The sequence below is a fragment of the Mustela nigripes genome, chromosome 4, assembly GCF_022355385.1.
Source record: "Mustela nigripes isolate SB6536 chromosome 4, MUSNIG.SB6536, whole genome shotgun sequence".
Classification (NCBI taxonomy): Eukaryota; Metazoa; Chordata; class Mammalia; order Carnivora; family Mustelidae; genus Mustela; species Mustela nigripes.
This window is the reverse complement of record NC_081560.1, coordinates 59767041-59781076: the sequence shown is the minus strand read 5'-3', so window position 1 is coordinate 59781076 and position 14036 is coordinate 59767041. Positions and strand designations below refer to the sequence as shown.

Here is a 14036-nt window from a genome sequence, read left to right as displayed (position 1 = left end):
TGCAATACTCTCCTTACTTCAAAATTGCATGTGTTGCTTGGGTGAAGGATACATCTCAGGGAAAGAAAAAATTAATGCATAAAGGGACTTAAAATACTTTGTGTGTGTGCTGTGAGGCATCTGCCATTAATTTGAACTACATCCCTTGCATATTAAATATGTAATCTTCCTTTGCTTTCTGGGCTATTGAGAAAAGTGAATATTTTGGAACACAGAGCCATCATAAAGTATGGATTCTATTGTTCCTGTATGTGTGGGACTCCCATCAGCATTTTATCTAGAAATTGATACTCCAGCCTAAAGCCCAAAAGACAAAATCATAAGTCAGGGTCAATGTTGTAATAAACTGGGAAAATCAGCTATTCACAAAAACAGAAAGCTAGAAACTTAAATTAACAAGATATTGGTCTTAAGGCTAATACTGAGGGCCTTGAGATCCTCGGAATACATAAGGACCAACCCGAAAGGGAGAATAGCCAAAGAGAAACTGGAGCTTTAAGTAAACAGAAAGGAAAGAAGAGTAATTCAAAAAATATATGTACTCTTATGTTAACTGCAGCATTATTTTCAATAGCCAAGATATGGAAACAACCTAAGAGTCCATCAATGGATGAATGGATAAAAACAATTGTACGTATGTGGTGTATACGTACAATGAAATACGATTCAGTTATGAAAAACAACGGAATCTTGCCATTTGCAACAACATAGATGGCCCGAGGGCATTATGCTACCTGAAATAAGTCAAACAAAAACAAATACATATGATCTTACTTATATGTGGAACCTAAGAAATGAAAGAAACAAAACCAAAGCAAACAAAAAAACGAGCTCATAAATACAGAGAATAGATCAGTGGTTGCTGAAGAAGCCAAAGGGGTAAAGGGGATCAAAAGGTATAAACTCCCAGCTATAAAATAATCATGGCAATATAAAATAAAGACACTATGTGACTCTCTAAGTCACTTTTATCATAGTACCTACAAATGGAGACTAAATGAGAACTCATTTTACCAACCTTATTCTCCAATAGTGATTGGAGATGTTTAGAAGAGTGTCCGCAATATAATGGCTACTCACATAAACGTAATTAAATTGTACAAATGAATGAAAAGACATGAAAGTGTGCAAAATACAAAAAGAATCAATAGAACAGCAATTATAGTTTAGGAAATTCTATACACTTAAAATGTGATCTAAGCAAATAAAATCACACCAAATCTCAAATCATTATTAAATGCTATAAGAGGTGGGGATATAAAGCAGGTTAAAATGAATTTGAATGAGCATTTAAGTATCATGGTAGTAGGTTTGAAAATATTTAAATACATGTGAATAATCCTGTGAAATTTTAAATACCTTTACTTTTTACTCTTTTTGTTGTTGTTGTTTAGATTTTATTTATTTGATTGAGAGAGAAAGCACAATCAGGAAGAGGCAGAAGGAGAAACAGACTCACTGCTGAGCTGGGAGCCCATTGCAGGACTGGATCCCAGGACCCTGAGATCATGACCTGAAGATGAAGGCAGATGCTTTACTGACTGACTGTCACCCAGGTTCCTCAATCCTGTGAAATTTTAAAGGTTACCCATTGCCCCATATTTTTGAATTAAGAAGAGAAAGTTTCATTTCCCTTTCCATATCTCCACACTCTAGAGGTTAATATTCTGAACATGTATTTACTTTTTTTTAAGATGTATTTCCTTATTTGAAAAAGACTGCAAGGGCTCCTGAAAGGGGAGAGGCAGAGGGAGAGGGAGAGAATCTCAAGCAGACTCCGGCCGAGCAAGGAGCTCTAGCTCACAGCCCTGAGATCAGGCATGATCTGAGACAAAATCGAGAGTCTGATGCTTAACTGACTGACCCCCCCCAGGTGCCCCTATTTACTGACTCTCTTGTAAGTTCTTAGACCCAGAACTGTATAAAACCATTCATATTTTATCACCACCATCATCTCTAATATTTATTAAGTAGCAGTGCTATGTACTGTTTGGAGTCTATAAACTCAATTCCCACAACTTCTTAAGAAAGTCTCTGTATCATCCCCATTCACGTAGAAGAAACAGTGCTTACTTACAGACAATTTGCTTTTGTGATTTAACATGATACTTTTGGGACCTCTTTTCCTGTTACATAACATCTAAAATTTGAGAAACTTTCAAGTTGTTCACAACTGTATGTCATTAAATATAATTGGTGCAGCCTGGGCTTTTGTATTATGTATTTCTTTAGAATGGATTCTTAGAAATGGGATTGATGGTTCAAAGTTATTCACATTTTAAATTTTAACAAATGCAATCAAATTATTATCCAGAGATTAAATTTATAGATCACACAATTATGAATGTGCCTAGTTTTGTACATACTTATTGACCATAGACAAAATATGATACCCACTGCATAATTTTGCATTTCCTTGTAAACTAGTACCATTTAGAATATTTTCATTTGGCTATTCACTGTAATTCTTATAGTCTTAGTCTATTTTTCTATTAGATGCCTGTCTTTTATTAAGAATGACATTGGGGAGGGTATGTGCTATGGTGAGAAAAATTTAAAAAATAAAAAATAAAAGAATTCCCATTTGTTTACTAAACCCATGTTTATTACTTATACAGAAAATAACTTCACTGACTGCTAATTTCTAATGAATTTTAACATTTTTTTAAATGAAGGGTTATGAAAAATAATTATAATTTCCTTTTCCTTTATGGGTTCTAAGTTTCCGATTGGCCTGAGACAGGTTTCTCCTATCTTAAGCAATATACTTCGATATTTTCTTCTAATATCATTTAAGAATATTACATTAACCTGCATTTTAATCTATTTGATGTATATTTCACATGGATATAAATGAGAATAAAATTTTATTTTCATTCAAATTAGTAACCAATTATGTAACCTAATTTATTATGCATTTCATTCTTACCCAATGATCTGAAAATTCAACACAATGAAATGTAGTGATGTAATTTTTTGCTCTAATTTTTTATATCCCTTCTATTTATCTGTTTTTGTGCCACTATATTTTATTTACAGTAACTTGGTAGTATTTTGCACAACGCAAAGAAATTGACCATTTATAGGACATTATTTCCAAAAAATTATAAGACCAGTATTTCCAATTGTACATTACCATTTATCAAAGCTACCCGTAATCCTATAAGAATTCTCAGTAGCAATAGACTAAATGTATAAACTAATTTGAGCAGACCTGATTCCTTCATATTAAATATTCCCATTTAGGAACATGAGATGACTTCTTATTCAGGTTCTATTTTATAATCTTGAATAAAATTAGATTTTCCCCATGTAGGCTAGATTTTTTTTTAAAAAAGATTTTACTCATTTGTTTGTCAGGAGAAAGACAAGCAGGGGCAGCTGTAGGCAGAGGGAGAAGAAGGCTCCCCACTGAGCAAGGAGCAGGATATGAGACTTGACACCAGGACCCTGGGATCATGACCTTAGCTGAAGGCAGCTGCCCAACCCTGGACTCCCTAGGCTGGGTATTTTTCTTATTAAATATAAACCTTGATATCTTATAGTTTTCTTGCATTTTTAACTCAATTCTATTTATATTAATATATTAATTTTGTAAAGGAAAGCTATGTGGTCTTTTTTTTGTACATTTATTGAGTATTTGGTATCATATACTGATTCATTAATTTTTAGTTTATGTATACTTATAATATTATGTCATCATATAACTCTCAAATATACTAATCTTGCCTCTTTTCAAGATTTATAACATTTACATTTGTTAGTATGAAATTAGCTCACTTTTCTAAAAGCGTTACCTGAAGTAGTGATAGAAAAATTGCTGTATTCTTCCTGATTTTATTTGGAATGTCTCTAGTATGCCAGTATTAATATGACATTAACTACAAATTTGTAGAAAAGATTTTACATATTGTCAGTAGTTTTTAATTGTGAAAAATGACATACCTTGGTTTTCCTTAAATTGAATAATTACACTAAAATTTACCCATTTGGCTTTCTTAAAATCTCAGTCAACAGATTTTAGTCCTTACATATAATACTTAAATTTATTTGCTAATTATGTTGTTTGTAACTGTGACATTTATATTTACAGGAGTCTTTCCTTTATTCGGTAGTTCACAGAGTACTGATACTGAGATTTGCAATTTATCTAAAATGAATGGGGAAACATTCCATTTTAATCTATATTCTTTTTTTTAAAGATTTTTATTTATTTGAGAGAGAGAAAGAGAGCACATGAGCGGCAGGAGGGAAAGGAAGAGGAAAAGAATCGCAAGCTGATTCCTTGCTGAGCACAAAGCCCCACCACGCATACTGTTCTTGTTATCATCACCCTGAGATCCTGACCTCAGCTGAACCAAGAGTAAGATGCTTAACGGACTGAGCCACCCAGGCGTCCCCATTTTAGTCTATACTCAGAAATGACTTTTTTCTTTTTTAAGATTTTATTTATTTATTGACAGAGAGAGATCACAAGTAGGCAGAGAGGCAGGCAGAGAGAGAGAGAGGAGGAAGCAGGCTCCCCACTGAGCAGAGAGCCCGACGCGGGACTCGATCCCAGGACCCTAAGATCATGACCCTAGGCGAAGGCAGCGGCCTAACCCAATGTAAGAATTATTTGTACTGTGCAACATCATTTTCAATGACAACAGTACTACTAAAGCAGTTCTTTTATACGTCGTACTTTTTCACCTTCGTCTATAGGCTTAGAGCAGGGGTTCTCAAAGTACATTCCTAGAAGAACAATACTGGGAGCACCTGGGAACTTGCTAGAACCATAAATTCTTGGGCTCCATCTCGGACCTAAAGAAATGCAAAGGGTACGAGGGTCATCAATCAGGAGTTCAACAAGCCCTTCAGCTGATTCTAATATATACTCAAGTTCGAGAACTACCAGCTTCCATTTGCTGCTCCTTCCTCTTCAAATTTCAGCTATGTGTATCTGAATGCAAAATACTCATTTTCTTCCCTATAATAAAGCTTAACGACATGAAGACGCAAACCACGTATTTAAATATTTTCACAGATATCGTTATATCCTCAAACTTATTACGCAGTATATTTAATTTCTTTCTGTTAAAAAAAAAAAATTATTGGAGCGTAACATCACCAAGATGGCAGAGTAGGCGTTTTGGGCAATCAAACCCCGCCAGAGAAGACCGGAAGACACTCACAGATGAGTACCTTTGTGGACGTCAGAGTCCGGCGAAGTCCGGGAACGCCACCCGAGCGAAAATGCGAGAGTAGCGGGAGGAGGGCCAGAAGAACACTTTCACCTCACCGGCCTCGCCCCTTCCCCGAGGGCACAGCGCAGTGCTAAGAGCCCCTCAGCAGCGCGGCTTCTCTCACCAGAGAGTGCTGTGCGCGCGCAGCTTCCCAGGCCTTGCCGCACGCCCTCGGACACACCACTTCCTTTTTCGCCTCACCCAGAATACGGACGGCATCGGCACGGCTGGGCGGTAACGAGAGGCTGGGAGCAGGCAGGAGAGGCGAGGCCTCACAGCCGAAAGGCACTTGGAACTCCACAGAAAGTGATGGATCCTTCGAACCACAGACTGCATCAGGTTTTCCCCCAGCGCCTTGTTAAACCACCAACTGAGGAAATCCCAACCCGCTCAAGAAGCACCTGCAATACCTCATTTACCCACACACCACACCACCACCCGCCCCAACCAACGTGCCCGGGAGCGTGCCGCCCCGGAGCATGCCCTTGCACGGAAAGGCAAGCCTTGGCCGCCAGCGGCTGAGCATGTGCAGACCACTAGGTCAACTCTGCGGGACTGCGGGAAGGCAGGGAAATTTCAGCATTCTAGGGCACCGCCCCCGTGAAAACACACAGGGGCCTCACAATACCAGGCAGGCTTTGAGGATGGAGAGAAGGCATACAATCTTAGGAATTAGCACCCCCCCCCGCCCCCATTCCAAGATGTGGGGAATGGGCGCATCTATAGAAAAGCTCTGAGAGCCTCAAACTCCCGAACTGGGTTGCTGGAAGCCAGTGAGTGAGGAATTGACTGCTTCTTCAAGTGCAGTCTGTGGAATTGGAAGCAGAGCTGTAAGCTAGCTTTAGTTCCTCTTAGCAGTGGTCTGGAAGTCGCCCTGCTTGTGCAGGACTCAGAGGAGGGACATGCTCATCCCATCCGTGCACCCACAGGCAAGCTTGCCAACATCCCTCCAAATGCAGACACTGAAACAGCCCTGTATTTCAGGTCTAGCCCCTCTCAGCTCCGACTTTTTAGTAAACCTGCCTGTTTTATTTCCACATTTTGAGGTTTGCACTTACCAAGAATCATTTCTGTTGTTTCCAACACCGTTTATACCAATTTTAGTTTCTATTATAATTATATAATTTAATCACATGCTATATACAAGGAAAAATATGATTACAGACAAAAAGTATTGTCTTATAACAAAATGAAGATTTGGGATGATGTGATATAAATGCAATTCTGAAACTGCTGTAGAATTATATAATCTTTACTATAGAATTACCTGCGAGAAAAATCATTATAAAGGATTTAACTGTTGTAAAAAATTAAACTAATTTTATACTCAGATTGCATCTGAAGTGTCTGGTGAATTTTTATTCCACTTAAACTACAAATGGAAATTATTAGATGGACTATTATGGAATGTGGTCTACACAAGACACTGTATAGAACCCCAGATCCACATTCAAAGAAATGATATTAGCTGGGCCTATATGAGAAGACCGGCCAATTCAATTACATTTGTAAGTTTTAGGTTAAAATATTTAAAATTCTATGTATCATTTTTTGACACTTAATTTTTCTGTTTATGTGTAGAAGAGCTTCTGTTGTAAATAAACTGGACCACTTCATTTCCTGATTATAATCATTAAATCACCTAATGGCCCCTCTTGAAAGATAAACACCACACATTGGCTTCCAAGAGTCTTCAAGACAAGGCAGCAGCCAACCTCTTCAACAGTTAGTCACTTCCACCTTCCTCTCTAGTTTCCAGGCACATTGACCTTTCACGTCCTTGAACACATCAAGTTTTTTTCTCACCTCAGTCTCTTCACATACAGTTATAACTGCGTGCTAACGCTCTATCCATCTCACTTGTGTATTCCTCAGAGGAAGGTGGGAGTGAGCTCTTCTATATATTAAATGTATCTTCTTTTCTAGGCTTTCCCTCTTTTCTAGGCTTTCTTGCCTATAGATCCCATGAGATCTAAAACTGTCCCTTATTCTAGCACTTGATAACTTTAGTTTTCTTTCCTTGAATTTATTATAATTCTCAAAAAGTCTGTATTTGTGCATTTGTTTTTTAATGCTTCTTCTCTCTACCATTAAACTCCAAGTTCTAATAATGAACTCATTTCCCATTCCTAGAACTCTAGGGTCTGACCAAAAAAAAAAAAAGGGGACTTAGTTTTATTTGTTTATATTAAATGAATGAATGAAGACGCAACTATGACAATAAAAATAATGGCATATGTGATGTGGTGATATACGGTGTGTGGACAGTTCTCTTCCTGGGATTTTTGAGATTATCTATAGTTACTTTAAAGTGGAAAATCAGAATGAAAGATGGAACATACCAATTGTTCTTTGTTAATTTCTATAATCTGCACTTCTAATTTCCAGGTGTTTAGCTTTTCATGACAATTCTCTCCTTACTATAATGTAAAGTTAGCGATTACTTAAATTTCTTCTATCAGGTTCACTTCCAATCCTCAAAGAGTATTTGGCACATAGTAGGTGTTATATAATTATGCTGTTATTGAAGGTCCACCACTGTATAAGAATATCTATTTTCAGAGTTAATTACGATTTCAGACTTAAAATTGTCCTGGCTAATACTGAAAAGTATTACACAGAAGGAATTAGCAGAAATGGGCTGGTTATTTACCAACTTCCCTTTCCTTTCTGGGCAAACAATTCTTTCCCCAGCTTCCCTAATATTAGGCACAGCAAAATGATTAGTAAGTGACCAATGTGTTATTAGTGGACCATTTTCCAGGCCTGGCCCATAAACGACCCCTTCCTATAGCCCACTCTTTCTTTGTCACCTGGTTGTTGACTAGATGGAGGGCTGAGGAGCTAAAGGAGTGTGGAGATGTAAGATGGAAGGAGTCTGGGTCACTGACTGAACAAGTGGACTAGAACCTCTTCTTCTTTTATGTGAGGGAAGAACTAATTTTTTTTTAAAGATTTTATTTATTTATTTGACAGACAGAGATCACAAGTAGGCAGAGAGACAGGCGTGGGGGGCGGGGGTGGAGCAGGCTCCCCACGGAGCAGAGAGCCTGATGTGGGGCTCAATCCCAGGACCCTGGGATCATGACCTGAGCCGAAGGCAGAGGCTTTAACCTGCTGAGCCACCCAGGCGCCCCGGAAGAACTAATTTTTAATTGTTATCAGACCACTGGTATTTTGGGGGTTTTGTGCCAATACTCAACCCATTCTGACTAGTACAAGGATTATATAATCATATATATGAAGAAGATATTTATGTATTTCTGACCATCATAGGTTCTTCTAAAAATCTGAAGCAATTTCTGTATAAAGTATAAGACATTTATGGTCAATAAATGAAGGGCAGTAGTTGAAATAATGGAAACCATACTGATAGTATAGTCAAACTTTGAGATCACCCTATCACTAGCAGGTAATGGGTTCCAAGAGTTAATTTCAAGTACAAAACAGGTCCCATCTTAATCTTTCCTACGCTGGTGATAACAAAAAGTCGAAATACCCCATCATCCTTTCTATACTCCAATTCCACACTTCCTATATACTCAGGAATAGTTTGAGATAGATAATCCATTTCATTTTATTGTTTTCTGGATTCACTGCTTGAAGCAGAGGAATACAACTCACTGAATAGAAGGTAGCCTTGCGAAGTAACAGTCAAAGCTTCAACTCTCTGATTGCTCTGATTGTGACCCTGAGTATTGAGCCTTTGGCTTACTGGGGCAGAAGCAAATATTTCAGGGAGGGACGTTATACTCACTGAAAGAGGCTCCAAGTCAAATGAAACAAACCCCTTCTAAAATAAATTCAGTCAAAATCCACCTATTAGGCTAGTTCTGGTCTACTTCAAAATCATACGTATCTTTTATTATGTATTCCTTTATTAGGTTCTAAACATTGCATTTCAAATGTAGTACTTTAATCTGTCTAGCAATTACCTATGTAATGTGAGGTAGAGCTCTAACAAAATTTTCTCTTCCTAGGAGGCTAGCTTTTAAAATTGCAATCTGAACTAAGCACTCTATGGTATCTCCATCAAATCTTTGTGCCACATCCATACTGACTTTCAGTTATGTGTCTCTTTTCCTCTCTGATTCACTCTTCTCTTCATTTCATTCTAATTTCCAGTCTACTTTAGCATATCTAATTTGGTAAAATAGTCCTCCATCTTCCTCCATCTTTACTTTTTATTAAAACTGACTTACATTGTCATATATATTTTAGAGTAAGTTTTTCAAGTTTGTCATAAAACCTAGCTCTACATTAGTCATAGATTAAATGAATAAATTAATTTTTGTTATATTAAGCTATCTCATCTAAGAATAAGAAATGTCTCTGTTCTGATCCTTTATGTCTCTGTAGAGATTTTTAACATTTTCTTGGATATTCTTTATTAATTCTTAGATATTTTCAGGTTTTTACTGCTGTCTTCATAAATTCATTATTATTGACATAATGGAATACTACTGAATATTTAAGTTGATTTTATATTTGCAGTTTTGCTACTCACCCATATGTAGTCCTCATATGTTTTAAATCGGGTTATTACATTTTGTGTTTGTGGAGTTTTTAAAACTTTTTGGTTTTCTGTTGTTTTCCCTCTACATTATTTGTAATTCTCTTTACAATGATTTTAAAAAATTAATTTTTTTAAAGATTTTATTTATTTATTTGACAGAGATCACAAGTAGGCAGAGATGCAGGCAGAGAGAGAGAGAAGGAAGCAGACTCCCTGCTGAGCCGAGAGCCCGATGTGGGACTCGATCCCAGGACCCTGAGATCATGACCTGAGCTGAAGGCAGCGGCTTAACCCACTGAGCCACACAGGGGCCCCTAAAAAATTCATTTTACAATAGATCTGATCAATTCTTGTCAATAATCCAATATTTAGTTTTGCCAACATTCTCTATTTTTTTTTTCTTGCTGTTATTCTTTGCTATATTTCCCATCTGATTTTTATGAGTTTCCCTTTTCATTTCTTTTGGTTTTAGCTCTTTCTTTTTCAACACCTTGAGTTTTGTATTTAATATGTCTTTATAACCTCAGCACTATTGACATTTTGAGCTGTATAATTCCTTCTTGTACATTTAAAGAGCTGCTTTGTGCACTGGGAGTGTTCAGCAGCAACCCTAGTTTCTACCCACGAGCTGCCAGTAGCAATCCCTTTTCATTCATGACAATCAAATATGAGCAAACCTTGCCTGGCATTTCCTTTGGTGGAGAGGAATGATCTGCTGTCTAGGACCTAAGGAAACTGACTAAAAGCATATAATGACTAAGAAGTGTTTATTTGCGATAAACTACAAAACGTCAGATGGAAACAGTGGTAATCTGTAATGATTCTGCTTTGGGCTTCCCCCTCATCCTCCAGCTCCATCGGTGCTCTGGTTCTACCACGGTAGGCAAGCCATGAAAGCAAGCAACTTACTGTCAGGGGAACTGACTGGATCTGGAGTAGAAGGTAGAAAAACTCTATGACTCAGAAAGTTGTCTAAAACAAGAGTAATCCCAGTGGCAAACAAGTAAGGAAAGCTAGTGTCACAGCTTGCCTGAGTTTGCAGAACTGATTAAGGCAAGCAAATAACCAGTCAACTAGCCAAAAATTCAACAGATCTTGCAAATGAGATAGCCATAATGGGCCTTGATCATTTGTCACACATCCCTGACTGTCTGAAAGGCTCTATGCATGTGCAAGGCTACACACGTGTTCAGAAAAGACCAAAAGGGGCCCTAGTAGATTATATATCCTGGCTAAGTGAGAATTCGTATACATGGCAAAAGAGACAAAAGAAGGGTCAGCAGATATTAAAAGTTGAATGTCTCAAGTTTAAGGGTGTCCCCAATGAACACACATCAAATGGCAAACCGGAAGACTTACTGGCTCAAACACACTGAGCACAAACTCTGATCAATCATGCTGACATGGGGGTGATCCCCAGGAAACCAGGATTAAGATAAAAATAAGAAGTATAAAGACAAAACAAAACAAAACTGAGTCATATGCCACAGGGGAGAAAGGTTCCACAAAATTAGTGCAGGCAAGTCACTAAACTAACAGAGGACCAGCCATAACCACTGTGAGTGGATGAAAATCCAAATAATACATTATACAATGTAATACATTATAAAAAATACACAGTTCCCAACAAAATATCAGCAGACATGCAGAGGAATAGCAAAATGTGGCACATAATTCGGCAGAAAATTGTCTTGGGTGTGGTTCAGAGGTTACTAAACTCTCTGAAGGGCTTTAGCAGTTGAACTTCTCAGACAAAAACTTCACCAAGGCTATTTTAAATATGTCAAAAGAACTAAAGTAAACCATGCTTAAAGAATAAAGGAACGCATAACAACAGTGACTCTTCAAATAGAAAATACCAATTAAAAACAGAAATTATAAAAAGAGAACCAAATGGCAACTCTAGAGTTAAAAACTATATTAACCAAAATAACAATAACGAAAAAATAAAATGAAGGAACTCAAGAGAATGGCATTATCCATAATACCCAAGGACTCAGAACAATCTAAATGTCCATCAACTGGTGAATGAATAAGCAATACGTGATATGTCCATACAATGGGATGCTAGCAATAAAAAGGAAAATAGTATCCATGCAGTTCATAGGGGTGAACTTTCTAAATACTATGTGAAATGAAAGAAGCCAAATGAAAACGTCTATATTTTGTATTATTTCTTTAATAGGAAATATCCATAAAAGGTAGTTCTTAGATGCAGAAAAATTAGTTATTGCTTAGATCTGGGGAAGAAGCCAGAATTGATAACAAATGGGCATGAGGGTTCTTGTTTAGGTAATGAAAATCCTCTAAAATTGGATGTATTTAGTAAAAATCATTGAGAGGGTCACTTAAAACGAGTGAATTAGGTTGTGTTTAAGTTACATGCCAATAAAGCTGTTAAAAACATCATTGTGCATATTCATATCAAAGATGAATAGGAGGACTTTTATGGATCAAATGCATTACATTTTTCTTGCAAATAGTAATAACTATAGTTGATTACTAACATTACTTAGTAATAATTGTATATTTAGCCTTTATTATGTACCATTATTTGAGGCTCTTTAAATATATCAACACATTATTTGTAAAAATGAGAGAAAAAAATAATACCATCATGATAAATAAATGGACACTTAGAAAAAATATTGCTGTCTTATAGACCTGGTGTAGAGAAACCAGCTGATTTTACCTGAATAATCATCTACAAAATTATATAATAAATTTATGTTAGTCAAGCTGCCAAAAAAAAAAAAGAAAGAAAGAAAAAATATTGCTAAAGGACCCTTGCTTAGGTAGCTTGACTCCTAAATTCAAGAATTCATTCAGTGCCTTTTATAATCTACTAGTGATTTGTGTGTGTTTGTGTGCGCACATGACAGAGAAAGACATAAGATTAATATCCAGTAATACATGTGAAATGGAATATAATTTTGTAAACAATATATTTTAAGAATTCTTAACTACCAGGTAATATATATGTACACATGTATGAAATAACTGTTAAAATTATTAATTCCTTAGGGATTGAAATCACAATAACGATTTTAATTGCCAAATGATATTTTACTTTCAGTCTAAGATTTTTCAAGAAATTAAGTGAAAAGTTAGCCCTTTGACTTATTAATCACTTAAGAATCATAGTAGCATTTTTTCTTAGACTTCAGACTTAACCATAAATTTTAAAATAGTATCTATTTGTAAAAACCTAATTGGTTGTAATTTATTCATTAACATATACTGTATTATTTGTTTCAGGGATACAGGTCTGTGAATCATCAGTCTTACACAATTCACAGCACTCACCATAGCACATACCCTCTACAGTGTCCATAACCCAGCCACCCCATCCCTGCCACCCCCCTCCTCCAGCAACCCTCAGTTTGTTTTCTGAGATTAAGATTTTAATACATATCTCAAAATAAGATAAAATCTGATGCATCCATTTCATATTTCAACTTTTTATGTGGAGTTTTAGCCTATATTCTAAAACATAACTATCTTACAAACCATTCTACCTTTTACTTTAGTAACACAAATGGTCAAATCAATTGCAAGAAAAAAATTCTGTCTTTTAACACATGAAAAACTTATCTATTGCTAATTCTCTGACTTTGAATAAATTCATAAGCTTTATTATTGCCCATTAGAAGAGGTGTTTTGCTGACACAAAAATAAATTATATATTATCAGTAAATTCATACCGTAAGAGTTTAAACACACTGATTAGGCTAGACTGGTTAAAAGAACAGTTAGTGCAAAGTCTTACCACGCCAATGGAAAAGTAATTATTGATGATACTGTAAGGCACTGGGTCTCCCTTCTCATCTTTGTCATTAGGTATGACTTCAAACTTCCACCTGTCCAGCATGATTTCTGTGCTGTTTTCAATGTCTTTTAGGATTTTCATCAGATTCTCACCTTCATAACCTAATGAAAAAAAAATTATCTTGAGAAAAAATGTAACCAAATAACAAAAGCTGCATTTATATGTGTTTGAGTGTATGTATGTGGATGTCTCATTCTAAAGCCAAACAATGCATCCTAAAGCAAATTCTAAAGCAGATAAAGAATTCACTCTAATTGTAAGTTCATAGAAATATTTTATTTTTAGCTTTAATTTGCAACTCATACTTCTATCCTGTGGTGCCAATTCTCAGTATGGTGAAATGTCAAACGAACATCTCCACTTCATACCCCCCCCAAAACTTTATATCAATTTATTCTAAAGGAAATTAATGATCTCCTTCAATATCTTCTCCTGTTAATTCTCTTACAGACAGACAACACCCTCA

The 14036-nt window shown here is 36.2% G+C and overlaps 1 protein-coding gene across 5 annotated transcripts in view; it reads right to left on the bottom strand.

Annotated features, from left to right (window-relative positions):
* Nucleotides 1-14036, bottom strand: part of DGKB (diacylglycerol kinase beta) — a 709227-nt gene that overhangs the window by 389365 nt on the left and 305826 nt on the right. For all 5 annotated transcript variants that reach the window (XM_059396759.1, XM_059396762.1, XM_059396761.1 and 2 more), the window contains one exon: nt 13511-13671. In XM_059396759.1, the coding sequence (XP_059252742.1) occupies nt 13511-13671 (161 nt within the window). The remainder of the gene's footprint in view (nt 1-13510; nt 13672-14036) is intronic.